This window comes from Ornithodoros turicata, chromosome 1 (genome assembly GCF_037126465.1).
Source record: "Ornithodoros turicata isolate Travis chromosome 1, ASM3712646v1, whole genome shotgun sequence".
In the NCBI taxonomy this organism is placed as follows: domain Eukaryota; kingdom Metazoa; phylum Arthropoda; class Arachnida; order Ixodida; family Argasidae; genus Ornithodoros; species Ornithodoros turicata.
Window position 1 is genome coordinate 229203116 of NC_088201.1, and position 24765 is coordinate 229227880.

Genomic DNA, 24765 nt, shown 5'->3' on the forward strand with positions numbered 1-24765 from the left:
TCGGTATCGTCCTGAAAGTGATTTCCATCGCGTAGCGCAGAGGACACGCCAGGCTCTCACTGGCTTCGTAGCTAGTGACGTCACACCGCCGAACGCCCCCTGGTCTCTGCCTGTGCCACCCACCTTCGCAGGTCTTCAAGACCTCCGGCACAGCAGAGATCAGGTTGCCCCTCAAGTCCTTCGAGCCGATTTTTAAGTTCTGGTAGACTCGAAGTTTTCTACATCTGCCGCAGTATAACCGATGGCGCATCTCGAAATGGTAAGTCCGCGTCGGCATCCTGCAGCACATGGTTCACTTTACCACACGGTATTGGGTCCTATTCACTGACTCAGCATCTGCACTGAAAGTAATTAAAAATTGTGGCATCCGTAGCTCATCCGCACCGTTGATTATGGATGTGTTAATGGCTTATAAAGTTCTCTACGAAGCAGGGCACAGGCTGGTTATCCAATACGTTCCATCCCATTTCGGTGTCCAAGGCAATGAACAGGTCGAGATCCACGCCGAAGCAGCTCTCTCGTCTCGGAGACGGACGCGTATTGCGCTGGAGGAGATCGTCGGTCCGTAATTCGACGCCTTGTCAGTCCTCTGGCTACCCGTCAATGGGCCTGTGACATTCTCCCCCAGCCATGCTGAGCAGAGTTGATCCAGCGCTCGGCTGAAGCACTCCTCGACATATCTCTCCTCAAGATGCCAACGGATGCGCCTCGATGTGGCTTTCACAACACAGTGGCGTTACTGCTTGAGGCAAGTTGACTCTCCCCACTGCAGTCACTCCTGTGCTCTAGACGATCTACAGCACATTCTTGTTCATTGTCCACACTACGAGCCTTCCCGAACCGTACTCTCCGGATCCCTTAACCAGCTAGGCTCTCGCCCCTCTCTCTCGCAAAACTGCTTGGTCCCTGGCCACATCCAACCCACGAACACTCTGCCCTCAAAGATCTCTTCACCTGTCTGGATCCCATAGGACTTCCACCTTTATTGTCAAGGGGCTCACAATTTCATTCCCCGCATCACCACCAGCAATGGGGTACAGTATCGCCCCTGGCGATGGAACTCCTCGGTAATCATCTCGTAATAAAGTTGTTGTTTGAATATGGAGCTGTGTGTTTCGCTCAACGCGAAAAAGCAGAACCCATGTCATCGCGCATAGAAAGGGAAATGTTGTCGCAAAACACTGCGGAAAAACATTGTGGAGAGATCAGGGTCTGTATCACCTTACGCTACATTCTTTTTGTCAGCAATGTGACCGACATTTTACATATTATTTCTTAATGTATTAACGAATTACGATTTTTATGCTTTCATTCATGCACTTTGTTCATACCTACCAGTCCGCGTGGCGTGGCGGTCAGCGTGACCGCCCTCCACGCTGAGACTGGAAGGGGACACGGGTGGCAAATCACCGCACCCGCTGTGCTGCCTGAGGTTTTCCCTCGATTTTCCACAGCGGTGCCGGACGAATGTCGGAACAGGTCCCTCAGTGGTCGCAGGACTCACACTAACCCCCTGTCCTCCACTGCTTCTCTGCTGTACTGTGCCGCCGGTGCTCGACGGCGTTCATAACCATAGTTGCTTCGCGGCGCTACACGGAATATATATATATATATATATAAGAAATATGCATACCTGAAAGCCTGCCGTCAAAGCTCGACTTCTTTACTTTGTCTCCGGGATGAGGCATCAAGAAGCATTCGATGTTATCAAATGTACTTGTGATATGATCTGCACATTTCGATGGGCCTCCTCTGTTTAGCCAAGTGTTCAGAAACGCGTTACCACCCTCCAGTCCGTACTGGTGGTCATCTGGATACATCCAATCTCGAACGAGGAACACCATCTTCTGAAATGGTTTACTGCTCTGTCCACAACCTTCACCTTGGGCCACACGAGCGTAAGACGAAAATAACTGAAAAGAAAGGGGGAAAACGAAAGGAGGGGGGGGGGGTGAAGAAAACTGCGGCTTCCGTTTATGCTGTGAACACATGTTTAACTACTTCGGGTATGCAAAAGGCGTTCCGAGATGCGGATAGCTGAACCCGTCGGAACCTCAAGGAACATTGATATGGAAGCGATATCCAGAGTGTCTTTTTTTTTTCGATACAGATGTTTCATAAAAGAAACGCGATAAGGACTACAGAAATCTTGTTTTCACCTCTGTCATCTCTCGGAACGGAGGACGTTCTTGGCCATCTGTTGCTCAACAGTCGAATGAGTAATTACCTAAAAATTGTTCATTAACTTTTAATTATAAAAGCTACAAGGTCGTCCCAATGGGAGCACCTGGTCTCTTCGGTCACATGATATCGTTACCGTTTTACAGAACAAAAATCCGTTGGATAGATCGCCCGCAACCAAATTCGTGAAAAAACACCCTTTATGTTGTTCATTCCCATTTTCAAAGAAGCGTCTTCCGTTCACCTTCAAGGTGAGAGGGTGAATGAGCACGGTGCCGCCACATACGTCGAACTTGCCGAAACACACAAAAAAGGAAAAATGATCGGCTCACACTATCCGAACTGCCCTTATCTTGGGTTGCATTTTCTATGTTCTTTTAATTTTTTTTCCAGGACGCAAGAGTCAGCAATATGCTCCTTCACACTCTCACATTGCTGGTGAAGGAAGGACGCGCCTTCGAAGATGTGCAATGAACAAAATAATGAAAGAATTGTGTTCTTTTATGATATTTTTTTTTTCGGGTGATCTGTCGGCGGACTTCTGTTCTGACAACGGTAACGATATCAGGTGACCGAAGGGACAAGATGTCCTCATTGCGACGGCCTTGTAGCTTTTATAATTAAAAAGTTAATTAACGATTTTTAGGTAATTAGCCATTTGACGATTGAGCAAGAGATGGCCAAAAACAGGATGTCTATAGCCCTTATAGTTTTCATGAAAAATCTGCATCGAAACAAGACACCCTGTACAGAAGGTCGTAGACGAGCAAAAATCCAGCTAACCGATCAGGTAGTATGAAGGGATGAGCCTCAAGATGAGAGCCGCCGATATGTCGAACAGAGGCTGTTCATCTTCTGATGATTGTCGTCATCATTGGCATGGTATTTAAAGGGTTAGACATGTGTTTATGTATGAAGTGTTAAATGTTCCTGGGAATTCTGGGTCAACCACCCAGAGGAATAAAGGGTCCGTTCAGGATTTTACGGGCCAGTCGAATGGCAGCTTTGTTAGTGTGTGGAGGGGATTATGTGAACGATCTTTGCGCCAGATCCGTTTACAAAAATGCGAAGTTCACTAAGAACGGGACGAAACATGACAACAGGGAGGCATGGGCGAGTGTTTCTAAAGAAAGGAAAGTTTTCAGAGCAAGCAAAGCGTTTTTTTTTTTGCTTTTTTTGTAACATCTACATTTGTAACACAGAGGTGTGGCATTCAATAAAGAAAGTAAAAAGTAGTGGCCATGCACAACTTAACAGTGTTTAGAGAATAGTGGGAGCAAAAAATTCTGGGCATATTTTATTTCCGAAGTGTTTCCAGGATGCCTTCTTGATACCGGACGGGTGAAGAGCATTGAACTTGTATATGAGATAAGACTCCCTATCACGTCTCTCACGTGTGGATCTGAACCCACTTTCTGGAATATATAGATTAATGTTGTCAAAATTGTGATCAGGAGCACGAAAGTGTTCGGCAATTCTTTGGGGAAATTGACTGGTAAGAGCGTCGTTCATTTCTTGGCTGGCTTCACCAATGCATTACATAGAGCAGTCTCTCCAGAGCACAGTACAAGCACAGTACAAGCCCCAATGTGGTATACTGCATTGAATACGGCGACTGCTCTATGCCATACAGCTGCCAGAGTCCCTCAAAGCAGTCTCCAAACACATTAATGTTCCTGTTAACAATTTTGACAATATTAAATTATGTAATCTAGAAACCGGGTCCGATCCACACGTGACAGACGTAACAAGTAAGTAAGACGTAAGTTGGACGTCCTTCACCCGTGCGGTCTGAACAAATCACAAGGCACATTTGAAATACTTCCCAAGTAAAATATGTCCAGAAATGTTTCTCTTCCTTCTACTCTATCCCCTTTATCATCTATCACTACCGTTATGGTCGGCATGTCCACCACTTAATACTTGCTTTATCGTATGCCAGAACTACGTGTTACAAATATATATGTTACTAGACAACAAAAAAGTACTTTGCCTGCTTTGAAAATCTCCCCACTTGACAACTAACCTCCTATTTATTTCAAAATTCCCGGCCATGCCTGCCTGTTGTCCTGTTTCGTTCCGTTCTTCGTGAACTTCGCCCATTTTGGTAAGAGGTCTCGCGGAATATTGCCTTCATTCACGTAATTCCCTCCATACTCTAAAAGAGTGGCCATTCACCTGGGCCGTAAAAGGGTAAACGGACCTGTCCTCCCCCGGGCTGCTGACCCGTAATTTTAACGAACATTTACACTAGCGCAGAAGTCATTTATAACCGCATGACTTCTTTCAAAAAACTGTTAGCCGCCCATCTCGGCAGGCAGACCGCCCTCTCTTTCTGATTATTTTATTTCTTTTGATGAACGATACCGCCCGCCATGGCTCTGTCATGATTCCGCCACTCTTCCTATCCCCCAACTCTCCGCGGGAACTGGGAGGACTGGTTTACAGCGGCGAAGGGACGGGACGCTGACTCCCACTTACCAGCGAACCAGAACGCGAGGACTGTGTAACGTCATCGGTGACGTGGCATGATCTCCTCCTCGTTACACCCGGAGTGGAGAGTTAAGGGTGAACGCGCAGAGCTATGTTTATGCGAGTTTTCGCCTCTGAAACAAACTGCACACATGAAAACTTTTCGCCCTATTCGGCAAATTGACGGCCACACTTTCATCAGAAGTCTTAATCTGAAAGAAGAAGAAAAAGAAAGGATGACCCTCTGCGCTCGTTTAACATTTCATACCTAACCCTTTAAGTACCATGCCAATGATGAAGACGGTTCCCAAAAGAAGAACAGTCTCTGTTCGAAATATCAGCGGCTCTGGTTCTGAGTCAATTCCCTTCGTAGAGAGAATGTCGTTCTTGTAGTTCTGTCATGTGGTGAAGGGTACGTCGTGCTCAAGCAAGTATGTCACCGCAAACTCACCAAAGCCGTTTATTTTAGCCAATTTAGCCGTTAGTTAGAAAGCCGTTAAATTTTTCAAAATACCACTCGTCGTGAAACATCCATCGCAGAGTTTCGGTATGCAAATGGCCCGAAGTGACAATCGCGTGGGTCAAGTTCGTCGATGGAGAACGCCGTAGGTAATAGTGGTGACGAGCATAATCACATTGAATCCCGCAGTCCGGCACGCTGAGGCGGTGAAGTGGCGGGAAAGCAGTTATCTGGCAAGCGCGTCCTCCAATCATCGCCGTTGCTTCGAAGCTCGTGGCCTTATGACGTGAAATGAGCGCTGTTCCTCTTGTGCTCCGGTCGGTGTATTTACGGTTTCAGCTTATCGGCGTAGCAGCATTCAGTGATGGATATTCCAAGCCGCGCGTTCGTTTTAAGATTTTTCAAATATGCTTTGATAAAGATTGCCTCCAGTTTTGGGATATATGGCCTTGCAAGAAATGTACTATGGGGACACAATTTTTGCTGTTTCATCATTCCAGTAGAGAGAGGGGACGAACTCAGCTGCTGTTCACGGACTTGTACAAACTCAGTTACCGAGATAAAGGACGCGTTCTTGAGAGATGCTTGAGCTCGGTACAGTTTAAAGCGTAACTTAAACATGAGCTGGAACATCTCAAAGCAATGCCAGGCGAGGTGATATGGAAAAGCGTGGGACATTGGAAGTCTCGCTGTGTCGCAGGTTTGGGGTCAGTGATGCGCTTCAACAAAGGAACATAAAGGAAGACAAAGGAAGATTCCCTTGTCGAAAGGAAGACAGTGCATCTGGTAGTTCTTTGGTATGGGGACAGTTCAAATAAAGCACTCGGTGCACACACGCGAGTACGAGCAAGAAATATATAAGAGCAGGCGTCATGGATGCTTACCTGCAGGTGCTGCAAGTCGTTCTGATTGATGTTCTGCGATACGTTGTAGATCTGAACTGAACTGACAATCATACTTAGTGACATTATGGAGGCGTTTCCAGTTACAGTGGACGTGTCGTCGAATGTTCCTTCGGTATCGATAAGAATAACAGCCACTTGACCGTGATTCTTCGTGGTCACCTTGAACACCTTGCCCCAAACAAGAATTCCTGTTGTGACTTTAGACTCTCCATACTTCCAAGGAAAACCTCTCAGCGGTGCGTCTGGAGTATTAATCCCCTCAGCGGGTTTTCCACTCTCAAGCTGTTCTAGGTATCTGTAAATGCAACGCAATAGTTCGTTAGTGCACGCAACCCGTCTAATGGATAGTTTCAATGCAAGCCGGCTGCATTTGATTTCGTACCTTACAATGTACCCCAGGAGAAATGATTTTCCCTGGCGGAACCCTCCAGCAATGGACAGAACCGAGACAGGAAGATCAGCCACACCTGGAGCTTCCATGATGTCCAGTAACACCTTTTCGTGTAGTTGGAGATATTCTGGATCTGACTCCGAGCGTACCACTACCGCCTTTGCTTCTTGTTCAGAAGGGCTCTGTGATGCATTTGAATAAAACACACACCTTAACTTCCTCCAGAACAGCAGCGAAATAAATCTGAGTGTTATTCATCCCCAAGCTAAGTTCGAGTATAAGGGGGTGGCTGGTAGGCTTCTTACAACTTCGGCTACTTCATTTGGCGGAGCTGCATACGAAGAAAGGAGTCTTGATCTACCCATACACTCCTGAATGAACTCCCATTTTAGCTCCACTATGCTGTCAGGGTTTGGTGTCGCCGTATTCGTCAAAACGTGTGCATTCAAAGAGTGACACATCTTCTTCTGTTAATGCGAAGTTCAAGTTTCTTTCATCTCTTCAACGACTTTATTTCGGGACAATGGACGGGGAGTTTCATCGCCACGGGTGATACTATGCCCCTCTGCGGGTAGTGATATGGGGAATGAAATAATGTTAATCCCTCCACCATAACGATCGAAGCATATATACAGATAAGGGAGAGTCATGAAAAAAGAAAAGAAAAGAAAGCGTCTCGGATAGCCCATTAATAAGTGGGTATCCATGCGTTCTTCATAGATCTGTGCTTCGTTGATGTTCTTAAAGTGTATTATTGATACATTGATATAATATCGTAACTGTAAGAGTATTTGTTGATTAATCATCGCTTAACTTATTGTCCTATTGAAGGTGATGATGATGATAAGGTATACCTTATTGCTATCTGTGCTGGTCGACCGACGAAAGGCATTGGGTACACTTATGAAAGGACCGACGATATGGTGGGCTAGAAGGACTGGTGTGCTTACCGCCTTATTCAATACATGGAATGCGCGACGCCCCTGTTTTGAAGCCATTATCCTGAGCTCCGGTGCTATGCGCTCGCTGCGAACCAAACGGGTTCTCGTTGAACTAGTTCAACACGCCCCGTGGGTAACGATGTATGTATGCTTGACTATTTTTATAGCAAATATATTTGGACCAGCACTACTTTGGTTTGCCTATTGACCGTTTACTAGCATCCGCAGTTCTTTGTAACGAAACCACGTGACATTTCCTACCGTCACGTCTGCCTAGCCAGCGATCCCTGCCGGTATCGGTGTCGGAATGTTCGGAAGGTATCGGAATGTTGCGTAGCACGTGACCGCGTCTCTTATTTTCATTGAATGATGACAGACGCGTCGAAAACCAAAATAAAGAGGGGCTGCTGCTTCCGAGAGCTCGCCTCCTTGATGGTTCCTTTGTCTTCACTCTTTCTTTTCAGCCTAGATTATCGAGTTGCTGTGTACAGGAATCTGGGAACATTTTGTCACGGAATATAGGCCGATGGCAGATTGTTCAACTAAATTGTCATTTAGCTAAGTTATGGCAATTTCTATACGAAACGAATTGAGGTTCTGAGGCTGTTTCGAGTCCTACAGCCGGCTAACCTTTTCAGTGACTTTCATCTTTCATCATTGTACAGTGTACCTCGCCGCACATCTTAGTGGCTGTGTAATGCTTTCGCTCCTGACGTAGCTACAAAGGAAATTGTATGTAACTAGGTATCGACGATAAAAAACAAAATTCTAGCACCGCAGTAGTAGTCTCTCTGCACGCACGCTTTTACTTTGATCAGTAGAACAACTGAGTCATATATATATATAGCTGAAATGAAAATTGAAACACAGACTACGAAGGTACGGGAAGTAAGAAAAAAAGGGATAATTTATTTACATTTAAGATACTTGGAATGCTAAAAGGGTTGTCTACGTTACGGCGGAAGCTCCGCCTTCGTCAGGACTTTTTGTCCTTTGTGTGATTTGTGTGACCCCCCCCCCCCCCGCGTGAGGCACCCTGAGACATTTCTCCTACATTTTGATCCTTAACCCATTCACTGTATATTACAAATGGACAAAAAAAAGTAGAGAACTCCGACTTAACATAACAAAATAACACGATCCCTACAGCTGGCTAACCTTTTCAGTGACTTTCATCTTTCAAAATAACAAGGTTTACTCAGACGCTTCGTCCGTCATGCGACAGACATCATCAGTGCCAAAGTAAATGAGAGATTATACAACCGGTCGCTGTTTATGGAGATGGGAGTATTGTCCGGGAAGGGGGCCAGGGTTTTTGTTAGAAACCGTTACAAAAAGTTACAAATGACGCTTTTATTGGGATGGAGAATGCACTAGGAGAGCGGTGAATCCAAGCTATTAGCACATACCCCTTCAGCTGAGTCTATGGCACCAGGCTCCGTCGTGGGTTTTTCGATGTCCTGCACAGAAGAGAAAGGGCAGCATAAGATACTGGCACCTTCGTAACACCCGGTATAGGTGATATTCCCTCGAGCGTTAGGAGGAAGACACGAAGGGATACACTCGAACCAGCAAAGTGAAACGCTTATTTCTCAAGCAGTATCCTACGTATGGGAAACCAGTTTCACCAATGGAGGTGACGGCCAATACAAATCTGTTTTCGAATTATTTCCCCCGCATGCATACGGCACAGGATATGTAATCCTTGAAAGTGCCTGCATGGGGCACAGACGGAGTACGACCGTCGGTGTCAGTTTAGCCCCCTTATCCTGTATTGTTTTCACTCTAGAACGTTGCACCCGCAATGGTTGACAGATACGCCGTTTAGTATGGACATGGTACTTTAGAGAAATGATGTACTCCCTTGCCTTTCTAGACTGTGGAGGTGACGTTTTACTGGAGGATGATCTGTATGACGGCGAGGCGGCATATTGCTCGGGAGGGCGGGAGGTTCCGCGGCCTGGGTAGACGTCAGGCGGACCTGTGAACTGCAAAAAACACCCAGTAAGTAAATACCCAGACAACACCCGGATTCAAACATGGTCCACCTCCCTGACTCCGCGTGTAACGTAGCAGAGGCCGGTACTTTCAAGATACGTCATAAAAGGGGGGTTTCGTTTACGAGAAGGGCGGAGTGCCTGCCAGCAAGGCAGAATGATATGAAGAATAGAACGAATGTTTTCGACTGTTCTAAATCGGTTTTGCAGAGGAAGAGCGAATGCATGACGTCAGTTTCGAATGTTTGCGGCAACAGAACTTGCAGAAGAGAGCACGGCACAAAGCAAGGAGCGTCGATGTGTTAGGAACGAGACGTGGGACAGGTGATTGGGGAGACTGGGGGGAACATGACTTAGATTGCGTTTGAAAAGACCTCCTGTAGCCAGCTGTTGCGGTTCTGATATTTCTATCTTGTAAATACGTTGCACGAACTTGGGCCGCAAATCAGACCGAGCCGAGCTGCTTCAAACAAGTGTTCACGCAGGAAAATTCGCTCTCTCGTTTCTAGTTCGGAGCCGTCCCCGTCAAGGAACCAGTCCAGCGTATTGAAGATTTATTTGAACTGTAAAAAGCAGGGATACTTCTTCATCAGGTGCCCGGAACCTTTGTATCGGCAATTCCTCGACTGGCAAGGTAGCTCCTCTATTGCCATCGAAACCTCAGGGAAACTGAAGACAGATGCATCTTATACCTGCGAGGAGTCATCAGTAGGACAGCGTATTTGCTGTGAAGGAGCAGCGGGTACCAAAAAAAGTAGATGTACAAATCTGGAACATCTTACAGGAGTGCTCGACTCGGGATCTACAAGGAGCCCAATGGACTGCAAGCTGGGGTCGGACCTTGGACTTACGCCATAACCTTTTCAAGTCCGTTTAGTTGGCGCAAACGGCATCGACCAAGTCAATTTAGAGGAAGCCCTGGCTCAAGCTGAAGTAAATGGTAAAGGGTTCCAACAGAAGTTCATCGTCGTCCGTTATCTCGAAGACGATAGGCTGATTCTTGGCGATGGCTTCTTGAAATCTTCCAAGGCCGTCGTAAATCGGGCTACAAACTCCTTCGCCGAGATTGAACCAGATCAGAGAAAGTTCGCGCGGTGCGCTCTCAAGTAGTTCCGCCTCGGCAGTTCGTCGAAGTTCGCTTCGATAACCAACGGGGACCTCTTTGAGCAACTCCTTTGCGAAGTCATCGTCTATGCGACACTCCACGATCGCCTTCTTCTTCACATCTAACTCTCAAGCGTCCACGCCACCGAAAAAACGCTTAAAGTTTATTTGTACTAACGCAACGCTTCGGCCACGGAGTTCTGTGGAAATTGGACTGAGCAAAGCGGATGGAGCTCATGATCTGGAATCTTCAGATGATTCTGACCGTCAGCTAATCGTTCGTTCGTCGCACTAGGAGACCAAAATCAAAGACATGATCTACAATTTCTGGGCATCCCTCTCAAGCGGGGAACAGGAAACGGTCAAGGGGCTGTGGCTCAAGAATGCAGCTGACTCTTCAACTCATCCTTCATATTTGGGTCATTGCAAGCTCGAACACAGGCCCAGTTTCCCAGCAGGTTATCGACGCCCAGCCAGATCTGGTTAAGGTAACGATCAAATACCTATTAGACGCCAACATTATTAAGCCTTGCAGAAGTCCTTCTACATCACATCTTGCCCTTGTAAAGAAGAAAGATGGCACCACGAGAATGTGCCTTGATGACCGCAACCTCAACCTATTGACGGAAAAAGACGTGTAGCTGCTTCCCAGGATACACGACGCCTTGGCTTCTCTGAGCGGTAGCAACTTTTTCTCAACTCTAGATATGCTGAACATGAACGAACTGATGTGCTGAGGCTGGAAGAATATAGAAGGGACAAATACATACAAAGCCTCAATTTGCCTAAGAAATTAACGATGAAAGATGAAAGTCACTGAAAAGGTGAGCCAGCTGTAGGACTCGAACCCACATCTTCTGGATTGCCGATAGGCTAGATATGCTCTCAGGATTTCAGCAGATTTAGATGAAGTCTGAAGATACACCGAAAGTTGCGTTCATAACGCAGTGGGGCTTGAATGAGTGCCTTCGTATGCGTTTTGGATTGAAAGGGGCGCCATCCACTCTCCAAGGGACCGTCGACAACGTCATTGCTGGGATGAAGTACCGCAGTGCCCGTAGGCATGAACGATTGCATAGTGTATAACAAGACGTTTCTGAAGCATATCCAATTCACCCAGGAAGAGGAGGACGAGGTTAACGACGGGAAGACAGTCGGTAGCTAGCACGTAACCGTTTACATGGTCTCCATAAACTACTGGTAACCTGACTACGTTACACAGAGCAATAGAGTTGCATTGTTACACGTTCAATAGACATTGCCAAAGTCTACATTTAGAAGTCTTTTAAACGTACACTAGCGCATCATTCGTTGCCTGGGAAGCTTTAGGAAACCGTGAATGTCGGGTCGGAAATAACTGCTTCTTAGCAGGCGTACGAACTGGTTGCAGCTTACACTGTGAGGCGACAGGTGGCTGATGGTGTGCCAGTGGAACCTAAAAATGAGTCTCCTTTTTGATAAAGTGAGGTGTCCCACTGTTATCTGGCATTACAACGTACTATGGGCCAGTCGAAACATGCAAAACAGCAAATTAATGTGGCACCTGCTGGGTTGTTCTTCTTTGTTTCTACCAAGAAAGGTAGACCCCTGGTAATGCATTATATGTCTGAACTGTTTCTGTTTGCCCCAGCCACTATAAAGCACAGTGCACCAGAGAAGCACACAAACACCAGTCAGGAATACACCGGTGTTCACCATTACATCGCTTAACAGAACGGCAAACACACAAAACATGCGGCCCATTCCCTACGGTTTGCTCAAGTTGGTCCCTCCGGGCGCTTTAACTTGTTCTCGCGTTTTGATCTCCCGCGAGTATCTGATGTACTTCGGGCGCGGAGTGCCCTTCAATGAACATTAATACCCGAGATGACGTCAAACAGGCGAAAGTCAACTATAAACTGGTTAGATTTTGGCACCCGTTGCGCTCGTTGAGGGAAGAAAACCAAAGCGCTTTTCACACCCTCGTTTTGCAAAGAGCACATCCGCACAGCACGCGCACTGCGTGTAGCTTACTGGCTTAGTGCTCCGTTGATCTTCTTAAAGTGTATTATTGATACACTTGATATAATCTTGTAACTGTAAGAGTATTTCTTGATTATCGCTAAACTTATTGACCGATTGGAGGTGATGATGATCATCAGGTATACCTTGCTAGCTGTGCCGGTCGACCGACGAGAGGCATGCTGTCAGGGGTATGTCTATGAAAGGACCGACGATGTGACACACGTCACGTTGTTGCCCAAACTCTCAATCTATAGTCGCCGTGTAACACACTTGCATTCTGTGGTGCCTTATAACAGCGCAAACAGCTGTTCCCGGAAACTTTACATAAAAAGAAATTTACAACAATAGACGGAGACGGAAGCAGCGGGGGGACCGAAAACGACCCTCGCGTGAAGTAGGTAAGTCCCCGTGTTTTTCTTGTTTTTCTTCAAGGCGGTATACTTCTTTGGTAGTCGGAATGAGGTTCAAACGATTAGGAGCATCTAGGAATAATGATGAGGCTGTCTGGTCACTTGTAACCGTGTCAATTTTTCCCTGACTACCTCTTCCTGAATTTGACCGCGTTCACTTGCACTTGTTAGGCGTTTCGCTCTGCCACTTTCCCCCCCCCCCCCCCCCTAAAGCACCCTATATATTTCAGTACGCAACGCGCAAATGGCGCTGTCGGGGCTGTCGTTCTGCGAGAGAGCGCTTTTATTGGGATGACGAATCCACTAGGAGCGCGGTGGATCCAAGCTATTACCACATACCTCTCCAGTTGAGTCTATGGAACCAAACTCCCTCGTGACTTTTTCGCTGTCCTGCACAGAAGAGAAAGGGCAGCATAATTTACTGGCGCTTGCGTAACACCCCATTCCCTTGAGCATTACGAGCAAGACACGAAGGGACACACTCGAACCAGCAAAGTGAAACGCTTCTTTCTCAAGCAGTATTCTACGTATGGGAAACCAGTTTCACCAATGGAGGTGACGGCTAATACAAATCTGTTTTCGAATTATTTCCCCTGCATGCAAACGGCGCAGGATATGTAATCCTTGAAAGTGCCCGCATGGGGCACAGACGGAGTACGACCGTCGGTGTCAGTTTAGCCCCCTTATCCTGTATTGTTTTCACTCTAGAACGTTGCACCCACAACGGGCGACAGATACACCGTTTAGTATGGACATGGCACTTTAGAGAAATGAGGTACACCCTTGCCTTTCTGGACTGGTGAAGTGACGTTTTACTGGAGGATGATCTGTATGAATGCGTGGCGGCATATCGCTCGGGAGGGCGGGAGGTTCCGCGGCCTGGGTAGACGTCAGGCGGACCTGTGAACTGCAAAAAACACCCAGTAAGTAAATACCCAGACAACACCCGGATTCAAACATGGTCCACCTCCCTGACTCCGCGTGTCATGAAAGGGGGGGGGGGGAGGGGTTCGCTTACGAGAAGGGCGTACTGCCTGCCAGCAAGGCAGAATGATATCAAGAATGGAACGAATGTTTTTGACTGTTCTAAATCGGTCTTGCAGAGGAAGACCGAATGCATGACGTCAGTTTCGAATGTTTGCGGCAACAGAACTTGCGGAAGAGAACATGGCACAAAGAAAGGAGCGGAACCTTTGTCTCGGCAATTCCTCGACTGGCAAGGTAGCTATTGCCATCGAAACGTCAGGGAAACTGAAGACAGATGCCTCGTATACCTGCGAGGAGTCATGAGTAGGACAGCGTATTTGCTGTAAAGGAGCAGCGGGTACCAAAAAAAGTAGATGTACAAATTTGGAACATCTTACAGCAGTCCTCGATTCGGGATCTACAAGGAGCCCAATGGACACGCAAGCTGGCGTCGGACCTTGAACTTACGCTACAACCTTTTCAAGTCCGTTTAGTTGACGCAAACGGCATCGACCTAGTCAATTTAGAGGAAGCCCTGGCTCAAGCTGAACTAAATGGTACAGGGTTCCAACAGAAGTTCATCGTCGTCCATCATCTCGAAGACGATAGGATGATTCTTGGCGATGACTTCTTGAAATCTTCCAAGACCGTCATAAATCGGGCTACAAACTCGTTCGCTGCAGAGTGTACCAGATCAGAGAAAGTTCGCACGGTGCGCTTTCAAGCAGTTCCGCCTTTGACTCGGCAGTTCATCGAAGTTCGCTTTGATAACCTACGGGGACCTCTTTGAGCAACACCTTTGCGAAGTAATCGTCTCTGCGACACTCCAAGATCGCTTTCTTCTTCACATGTAACCCTCATGCATCCACGCCACTGAAAACACGTTTAAAGTTTATTTGTACTAACGCAACATTTCGGCCACCGAGTTCTGTGGAAATTGAACTGAGCAAAGCGGATGGAGCTCATAATCTGAAATCTTCAAATGATTCTGACCGCCAGCTAATCGTTCGTTCGTCGCACTAGGAGACCAAAATCAAAGACACGATCTACAATGTGTGGGCATCCCTCTCAAGCGGGGAACAGGAAACGGTCAAGAGGCTGTTGCTCAAGAATGCAGCTGCCTCTGCAGCTCATCCTTCATATTTCGGCCATTGCAAGCACGAACATGAGCCCAGTTCCCCAGCAGGTTATCGACGCCCAGCGTGATCTGGCTAAGGTAACGATCAAAGACCTATTGGACGCCAACATTATAAAGCCTTGCAGAAGACTTTGTACATCACATCTTGCCTTTGTAAAGAAGAAAGATGGCACCACGAGAATGTGCCTTGATGACTGCAACCTCAACTTATTGACGGAGTACGACATGTAGCTGCTTCCCAGGATAGACGACGCCTTGGCTGCACTGAGCGGCAGCTAAGTTTTCTCAACTCTAGATATGCTCTCAGGATTTCACCGGATTAGGATGAAGTCTGAAGATACACGGAAACTTTCGGTCATAACGGAGTGGGGCTTGAATAAACACTTTCGCATGCCTTTGGATCGGAACTGGCGGCATCTACTTCCCAAGGGACCGTCGACAACGTCATTGCTGGGATAAAGTACCGCAGTGCCCGTAGTCATGAACGATTGCATAGTGTATAACAAGACGTTTCTGAAGCATATCCAATTCGCCCAGGAAGAGGAGGACGGGGTTAACGACGGGAAGACAGTCGGTAGCTAGCACTTAACGGCTTACATAGTCTCCATAAACTACTGGCAACCTGACTACGTTACACAGAGCAATAAAGCTGCATTGTTACACGTTCAGTAGACATTGCCAAGGTCTACATTTAGAAGTCTTTTAAACGTGCACTAGCGCATCATTCGTTGCCTCGGAAGCTTTAGGAAACCGTGAATGGCGGGTCGGAAATAATTGCTCCTTAGCAGGATCACGAACAGGTTGCACCTTACACTGTGAGGCCACAGGAGGCTGATGATGTGCCAGTGGAACCTAAAAATGAGTCTCCTTTCTGATAAAGTGAGATGGCCCACTGTTACCTGGCATTACAACGTACTATGGGCCAGTCGAAACATGCAAAACAGCAAATTAACGAGGAACCTGCTGGGTTGTCCTTCATTGTTTCTACCATGAAGGTAGACCCCTGGTAATGCATCATATGTCTGAACTGTTTCTGTTTGTCCGAGCCACTATAAATCACAGTGCACTACGGAAGCATCCAAACACCAGTCAGGAATACACCAGTGTTTACCATTACATCGCTTAACAGAACGGAAAACAAACAAAACCCGCGGCCCATTCTCTGCTGATTGCTCAAGTTGGTCCCTCCTGGCACATTAACTTGTTCTCGCGTTTTGATCTCCCGCGAGTATCTGATGTACTTCGGGCGCGGGGTGCAATTCAATGAACATTAATACCCGCGACGGCGTCAAACAGGAGAAAGTCCACTATACACGGGTTAGATTTTGGTACCCGTTGCGCGGGTTGAGAGAAGAAAATATAACCGCTTTCAACACATTCTTTTTGCAGAGAGCACTGCCGCACAGCACGCGCACAGCGTGTGGCTTACTGGCTTAGTGCTCCGTTTAAGTTCTTAAAGTGTATTATTGATACATTGAATTGATATAATCTTGTAATTGTAAGAGTATTTCTTGATTACCGCTTAACTTATTTTCCCATTGAAGGTGATGATGATTGTGGTGTCGTCCCAATCATGCAGCCACCACCTTCATTCCACATTCCATTCCTTTAATCACGATCACAATGACGATGGGTCTACCCCAAAACGTGCCACATCACACGACATCACACATCCCCGTCCGTAAAAAAAAATTGAGGTCCGTCCTTGGTGCGAACAAAAATACAAACAAAGTTCAGAGACACGAAAGTTCACTCAACCCAACACAAATAGTTGCTACGGCTTTCCACTGTCCGGGTAGCGCTCGGGTGCGGTACGTTGGCGTTTGCTCCGTCGAAGTTGTGGCCCTTGTTCTTGTTCCTGAACAGTGCCGGGGGCTGGTACTTCTGGCACAAGCGGAGGATGTGAAGAAGCTTGCTCGGTGATTGCCCACCAAGAGCTAGTGATGAACGGCTGTTCCTTCTGCTCCTCCCTACGCTGGGCAGGTAACCTCTCTGCACCGTGGTGTTTCGTAAATTTCGACGAGTGCCATACTTTGCCATCCTCCAACAGATAGGAAAGTGGTCCTCGTGGAGCAATTATCTTCAACGGCGGCTAAAAATTCGGATGCCCCTTCTTTCGTCGACCAGGTAGGCGCACTCGAACGTAGGTACCGGGAGTGAATATTCGACACTTAGCAGATAGTTTAGAGTCAGTGTATAACTTCTGCTTTGACTGCTTACACTCCACCCGCTGCCGGACTTTCGGCATGTCCACGTCGACTGACTGCCCTTCAAGTCCCACCACATTTAGGCGAGTTCGTATGGCCCTGCCGTGAAGGAGAACTGACGGTGAAACACCCGTGGTAGCATGAGGGGTACTTCTATATACGGTGAGGTACTCGAGAACTGCTGATTTCACGTCCTTGTTACGAAGTTTTGCAACTTGAATGACGTCCTTGAAAACACGATTGAAACGCTCCACTTGGCCATTTGCTTGTGGGTAGTACACTGAAACTGTCGTTTGACGAATGCCACGATCTTGAAGAATTTTTTTAAATTCTGCTGAAACAAATTGCGGGCCATTGTCAGTGACTAGTTCTTCAGGAAAACCCTCGCGACTGAAAACATGCCGGAGAAACGTTTCTACTGTGGCGGTTGTTACATTTGATGCAAACGAAACCTCCGGCCACTTGCTATGGTAGTCAATTAGGGTAATGGCGTAGCGACAGGAGTGAGGGCAGTCCTCCAACGGTCCGACGATGTCTACACCTGACTTTGCCCATGGCTTGGCCGGAAATGGGACCGGGTGTAAAGGTGAAGGCGCTGTCCTGGCAGACTTGTCAGCGGATTGACAGGTAGAGCAGTCACGCACCATCTTTTCAGCTTGTGCGTCCATTCCAGGGAACCAGTAGAGATCTCGGAGTCTCTGCTTTGTCCGCACAATTCCCGGATGGGTTTCGTGCGCGAGAGTGAGAATCTTAGATGTTAACGCCTGCGGAACAACGATGCGTTCTCCACGGTACAGCAGTCCATCTACAACAGAAAGCTCGTCTCGAAAGCGGTAATAGGGGATCATGCTTCGAGACATCTCAGCACGCGGTGGCCACGACCCTCCTTCAAGTGCGTTGATAACTGCACTGGCTTCAGGATCGAGTCGAGTAGCATCTTGGAGCTCTCCCTTGGTGATCGCATTGGAGACGGTGCACACTATCTCCTCTTCAAATTCTTGCTGTGATGGTAACGGTAGCCGGGATAGAGCGTCCGCTACGTAGTTTTCTGCTCCCTTCTTGTATTCAACTTTGAAGTTGTAGTAAAGTAGCCTCGCAGACCATCTGGAAATTCGAAGAGGTCTGTGGCCTGTACCTTGGGCCCCAAGAAGCGTCACTAACGCTTGATGATCTGTACGCAGAGTAAACGGGCGTCCCCAAAGGTAGACATGCCAGCGCTCGCATGCCCACAGGCAAGCAAGCGCTTCACGTTCTCCAACCGAATACTTCCTCTCCAGGGGAGACAACGTGCGAGAAGCAAACGCAACTGTGCGAATCTGGTCCCCTTTAAGTTGCTGCAAGACAGCGCCCAATCCGTAAGACGAAGCATCCGTCGCCACGATCACAGGGAGTCGTGGGTCAAACATGTGGAGGACTGGACAGGAGCTGAGCACCGACTTCACTTTCTTGAAGCTTTCATCCGCACTTGACGTCCATACGAATGGCTTGGAGTCTCGAAGGAGTTCTGGCATCGGTTCCACCAGTTCAGCGTAGTGCGAAATAAATTTCGAATAATACCCTGCTAATCCAAGAAAAGAACGTAGAGACTTCAAGTCTGTTGAGGCGGAAGCGCATTGCAGAGCCTCAATTGCGGATGCCTGCGGTAACAGTCCTTGACAATTAACAACGTGTCCCAAGAAGGAAAGTTCAGAAACGTCGAAGGTGAATTTTTCCCTGACTACCTCTTCCTGGACTTGACCGGGTTCACTTTTACTTGTTAGGCGTTTCGCTCTGCCACTTTCTCCCCCCCCCCCCCCCCCCCCAAAGCACCCTAGATTTCTGTACGCAACGCGCAAATGGCGCTGGCGGGCCTGTCGTTCTGCGAGAGAGCGCTTTTCTTGGGATGACGAATGCACTAGAAGCACACAAACATCAATCAGGAATATACCGGCGTTTACCATTACATCGCTTAACAGAACGGAAAACACACAAAACCTACGGCCCATTCTCTACTGTTTTCTGCAACTTGGTCCCTCCGGCCGCTTTAACTTGTTCTCGCGTTTTGATCTCCCGCGAGTATCTGATGTACTTCGGGTGCGGGGTGCAATTCCATGAACATTAATACCCGAGATGACGTCAAACAGGCGAAAGTCCACTATACACGGGTTAGATTTTGGCACCCGTTGCGCGGGTTGAGGGAAGAAAACCGAACTGTTTTCCACACCCTCTTTTTGCAAAGAGCACTGCCGCACAGCACGCACACAGCGTGTGGTTTAGTGGCATATTGTACTTTTGTCATACATGCAAGCGAAAAATTTGTCCAACTTCAGAATTCCTTTTAGAAGCTGACGCTCTAAAGCATATCACGCGTTAAAAATACAAATATGGAAAACGCTCAAGAAAGCCACATGCTCCATGTGAGCACGAAGAAACGGTGAACACTGAAAATATGTCAGCCGTCCAAAGAGAGCCAGACAACCGCGGAATTTCAACCACGCACCGGATGAGTGCCCTACCAATAAGGCTGACATCTGCTTTCTGGCTGACACTTGCAGAGGAGCCTCATTCAAGTGATGGGACACACTGTAACTCTCATCACACTCTCTCCTATACATCCATGTTGAGACAATGAAAGTACCAGCAAGTGATCTCACGACATAGCGTAAAGAGTTGTAACAAGGCGTGGAGGGCTTTCTAACGCTGGTGCCAAAAGCACAACCTTTCACTACCTAACTGATTTGATATACATACTGTGCGCGAGCAAACTTACCGCAGGCCGTGTGATACAACCCTGGCCCACTGCCCTCTTCTGCTGACGTTGACTCAGGGGCTGGAGAAGTAAGGTGAAAAATTCTTTTGTCCAGTGTTCGTATGCTTCAGAGTTGCGTCCAGAGGAGTCTGTAAGGAATACATTAAAAGCATTAGTAGTGTACGTTCGGTTGTGTTCACGCGCGGAAACTGAAACCGGCACGCCGATCAGTGCGAGGGCCCGGTCCGGACCGGGTAACGCTATCGAAGGGGTTGACGCGCCGCACTAGTACCTCTTTGTGACGACACAAGGAGCCCTCTGCCACTGCATGATTCCTTGCCCACCTGTAGTGGGATATTCTCGTCTATCGCATACCGTTTGATGTGGAGAAGGATGCATTATAGTGATGGTAGGGGGTAAGGTAAACAGCCTCCAGCACCACGTGAAGCATAACCTAGTGACGCCACAGCCGCTGACCACCACTAGCTCAAGTTGCTCCGAATCTTCAAATACTCCATAAAAGTGATGGTGTTCTCGTCAGTCAACGAGAGGTGCATTGGAATGTGACTCTCGAAGGTGATGAAGATGATGACTTGTTCTTTTTTTGTTTTTTTTGCGCTAAAGCTACCAGGGCTATAAGACTCTCGAAGGCGTGATGGGATTTCGTTCGTGCCGTGCTTCCTGGCATGGCTTCAAATCCGGCAGGCGTAGCTGAGAAATAATCTAACGTTTTCTTTTAATTAGCGACACACATCAGCGGGCGTTCTTATACACACTCTCGTACACACCCTCCCATTGCCGAAACGTCGCTCGTAGGTGGAGCTATCGAGCTATGGAGCTACGTGAGAACGCGGACCGTCACGAAGTTGGTCACGAAGATGTTGGTTTAGGGCCTTTCACACTGCCGCGACACAGACAAGACATTCAACAACAAAAAAGAGCTTTTGTCGTTGTTGTTGCTATGTCACACTGCTGAGACAACAAACACGAACAGACGACAACGTCATCCGACAATGTCTTCCGAGCGTGTCGTGTCACAGGTCGTTATTTTGGTTTCGAGTCACACTGAAAACACTCCACGCGGTCGACATATTAATCGCGCTTTCTCCCCACATGAGGATGTCGAAGGGAAGGAGTACGCTGGCGTCTCCCGCTGTATCTTGCTATGGATCGAGACGACGAGTACCGATAAAACGTTTTCGCAACATAGATTTTACAGTTTCTACATACGGTACACAGAACGCGTGCATCGTCTTTTATACAAAGGGTGAGAAAGCCCCGTTGACTCTCCTATTGTGACCACCTCCTTTGGCTGGTCGTAAAGCTTTAAAAGTTGGTTCAGCGTTCGTGATTGGCTCGTACTGCGATATTGGACCTCTGTGCGAGACTCGTGTAGTGGACGATGAATTGAGAGAGACAAGGAAAGAGGAGGTCAGAAGGGGGCCCGAGGACAGACAGAAGTACAGACGGAGCTCCCACCAAAAGCTGAGCTCTGGAACATAGGTTGCAAGTGTTCCACACTACCAGGAGCCGACGCCTGGATCGCATTGGAGCATCGGACACTTGAGGCCCTCGTCTATCACCTGTCATCAGCCATAAACACTGCCAACGCCTGTCAACGCTGCCAAAACTATGTTGTGCCACCTCGAAAGTCGGCCAGGTGTCACTGCAATGATTCCCTTGTGATGTCTCTCCAGCTTTCTCTGTGCTCTGTCATCCCATGGGGGAAGTCTAAACATAAAAAGAAAAATCCTGCTCGATGAGGATGTAATCAATGCGCATCTCTGGACTGCCAGAAGAGCGCAAGATTATGTGATGTCAGCCACAAAAGCAGCGAAAACACGGTCTTACGACATGTTCTGTTGATGTTTTCGTCGCTAAAGTACTTCACACCGCAAGAACATGTGTCTCGCTGAAGTGCTGGTTTGGCCGTCTTGCCAGTGTGTGACGTCGACACACGGAACGCAAACAGCGGCAGCGTTCTCAGTCTTGTCGGTGTTTTGTCGATGTTGTATTTTGTTTTGCAGCGTGAAACGCCATTTCGAGTTAGTGCAGAAAGCTGGCCCGTGTGAAAGCTGACCTTAGGAGCAAAGACTGTTCGGATTGGACCCAGTGCAAAAGAATAAACACTGATGTGAAAAGAAATACAGTGGGCAGCAGAGTCAAGCCCAGAGCGCCTCTATTGGATTCGAAGTGATCGAAAAAGTTACCAGGAGCAGCTCACAAAGGAATAGATGAGGAGTGTGCAAGCGAGCTGGTGGGAATTTGATGAAGGAGTGACACATATGGAGACAGAGAGGGGCTTGCGGTGGGATACACGAAGGAACAGATTGAGTGTGTAAGCGAGGTTCATCAAGCAACTCACGTTTTCATCATTGACTTAATTCGCTTAGATGACATTCTTAAGCACTTCTTTCACAATGATTTCAGTCTTACCATACGTTACTCGAGGCTAGCGGGAGCAGAGGGCCCTTTTTTTTTCTCGCCGACAGCGCTGAGACGCCTTCGTCTCGAGTATGCCAGAAGTACCTTTTCTAATTCTTTTTCTCCACAGATAAATGTAATCCAGATATTTCCGCAAGAGTTCGTTTTGCAGCACGTCTTTCTAGCTAGTTGTCGTGATCGAAATTTATCTCACTGAAATATCCAGTTATCAAGGATATCCGTAATTTTACGATTTTTTTACAGCATCGAAATCGGAGGAAGAAGAGTTTATATTTTTTGATTAGCAGGTGGTCACGATTACTTTACGCGTGAAAATTTCGTTTGGTAGATGTTAATTTCTTATTCAGAAATTTCAAAGTTGGGCAGAATTTCAAGCGATTCCCAGAATCCCGAAATCCTAAATATTGCAATAGACTATTGAGACCCGGTCAAAAGCCGGCATGATCGTTCTAGAAAACAGGTGGCAGCAGGTGGGAGCGAACTAGACAAGACCGCGACGGTCAAGGTAAAAGTGACCAAAAAACGCACAAGTGTCCTCCTCATTGTTTGCAGAACCCTTCGTCGTCGATGGTGCTGAGGCTCTCGATGCACGAGTCGAAGGGCTTTGTGGTACAAACGTAATCATGCCCATACAGAGACAGGACAAAGAACCCAGAATAAAAGCGTTTTAATTGACTTCCTCGTTTAACTTAGGTTGAGAGGTACTCGGAAAATACCTGCGCAATTTGTTACTGCAAATTTACTTCTTTAAAAAAAATATTCCCGCGAGCGATGCTGCCCGGACGGCCGTTTTATCGGCCTCGCATTCAGGGATACGGCCCACTCGTGGGCGGACGCGTTATCGAGGTGGCCTTCTCCAGTATATGAAGGACCATCTCCTATTTGCCTCCCTCCACCGCTTACGTGGAGTTGAAGGGAGACCTCAACACACAGTATAAATTTACTGGTTACTACTTCTGACCGGTAACCGTACCTGTAAGTCAGCTTCTTTTGTATATGCGGATAGCGAGGGTGTGCAGTATGCCCCAGATCTGGCTGCGGGGGTGAGTCACGGAAGGAGCGAAGGTGCGAAGGTTGCGAAGGTTGCCAAGGTGGCGTGATGGAACTTTGGGCATCACGTCTAGTGTGGTGATGCAGACTGCGATATTAAGAACACTCAAGCACAAAGAAAGAATCGCGTCAAGACTATGACGCGCGATAGACTATAGCTGGTGCACGAATAAACAAAGACCCAGAAAGATGAAAGATGGAGGTCACTGAAAAGGTTAGCCAGCTGTAGGACTCGAACCCACACCTTCTGGATTACCGGTCCAGGGCTCTACCAACTGAGCTAAGCTAACAAGCTTCATAAGCGACTTCCAAGGGTGCGTCATCTGAAGGGACAAACCCAGAGACAGGGGGCAAGGAAGAAGACGTGACAGACAATATGCCAGGACACAACAAAGTTGAAAACTAAATTATATGCCCAAACGTGGAGGAAAGAAGGAGCCACGGAGAAGGTTTGTTAACGCAATTCCTACAACCGTTTATATCAAAATCTTTAATCAGTGCTTTTCTTTAGTAGCAGTGCAGTGCATTAATGGAACTGTAAAGTGAATTTCAACCCAGGGTTATCTTATGATTTTATGAAATCCTAGGTATAGTACATCTTAGTTAGGAAATATTTCTTTTTGAATCCTTTTTTTCTTTGAATAATCGAATTTCAAATATTGCATTCGAGCCCAAAGCTCAGTACTGCCTCAGCAACAACACTGGATTGGCTCGTGTCGGCTACGGCTAGTCTCGCCTTTCTAATCTGCCTCCCGGTTTGTGGCGACGCCGTAATGTTCTTTTGAGGTCCACGTCGCATGATGATGATTTTTCCAAACTTGAATCTTGAATGCCCTAGAGCCTGCGATAGTCAAGCAGTCACGGCTGCAAAACTTTTGTTTTTACGAGTGCACGCGGGAGACGCAGCATGACACGATATCATGCCTACAAACACGAAGGCTCAAAACTAGCAAGACGTTTAATTGATAACAACGAACTTCATGAACATGTAGACGGTTCGAGGGAAGAATAGAGAGAGCTGAATAGGGAATTGAGGACAAAGTGAGTTGAAGGAAGGTCAGAGGAGGCGCTTGAAGGCCGGGTGGATACATACGGACGGCACACTAATACAATTGCCCACACTCTGTATTGCATCCACCTGGTATGGTATCCACCCGGCCTTCAAGTGCCTCGTCTGACCATCCTTCAATTCACTTTGTCCTCAATTCCCTATTGCCCTCTCTCTGTTCTTCCCTCGCACCGTCTACATATGCATGAAGTTCGTTGTTTTCAATTAAATGTCTTGCTGGTTTTGAGCCCTCGTGTTTGGGTTTGTTTACGTGTCTTGCCCATCGCACAGGCTTGCCTATCATGGAATTTATCCACC

At 47.4% G+C, this 24765-nt stretch overlaps 2 protein-coding genes and 1 non-coding gene across 3 annotated transcripts in view; all 3 read right to left on the reverse strand.

Annotated features, from left to right (window-relative positions):
* The window catches only part of LOC135395795 (atlastin-2-like), a 47280-nt gene extending 38336 nt beyond the window's left edge, over window positions 1-8944 (reverse strand). The window contains exons 1-4 of the mRNA XM_064626890.1: window positions 8760-8944; window positions 6401-6591; window positions 5998-6313; window positions 1634-1913 (exon numbers count right to left, since the gene is read on the reverse strand). Coding sequence (XP_064482960.1) covers window positions 1634-1913; window positions 5998-6313; window positions 6401-6498 — 694 coding nt within the window. The 5' untranslated portion in view covers window positions 6499-6591; window positions 8760-8944. The remainder of the gene's footprint in view (window positions 1-1633; window positions 1914-5997; window positions 6314-6400; window positions 6592-8759) is intronic.
* Window positions 8945-17061: 8117 nt separating this feature from the next.
* On the reverse strand, window positions 17062-18687 carry LOC135395801 (uncharacterized protein K02A2.6-like). Its single transcript, XM_064626893.1, has one exon. It carries the CDS (start codon window positions 18685-18687, stop codon window positions 17062-17064), a length of 1626 nt encoding a protein of 541 aa, XP_064482963.1.
* A 4929-nt stretch (window positions 18688-23616) lies between these two features.
* On the reverse strand, window positions 23617-23689 carry Trnat-ggu (transfer RNA threonine (anticodon GGU)). The gene has a single exon. It is a non-coding gene; the product is annotated as a tRNA-Thr (tRNA).
* Between the last annotated feature and the right edge of the window lie 1076 nt (window positions 23690-24765).

Coding starts and splice junctions, on each gene's coding strand:
- LOC135395801 (XM_064626893.1), bottom strand. CDS start 18,687: ATGCCAGAACTCCTTCGAGACTCCAAGCCATTCGTATGGACGTCAAGT.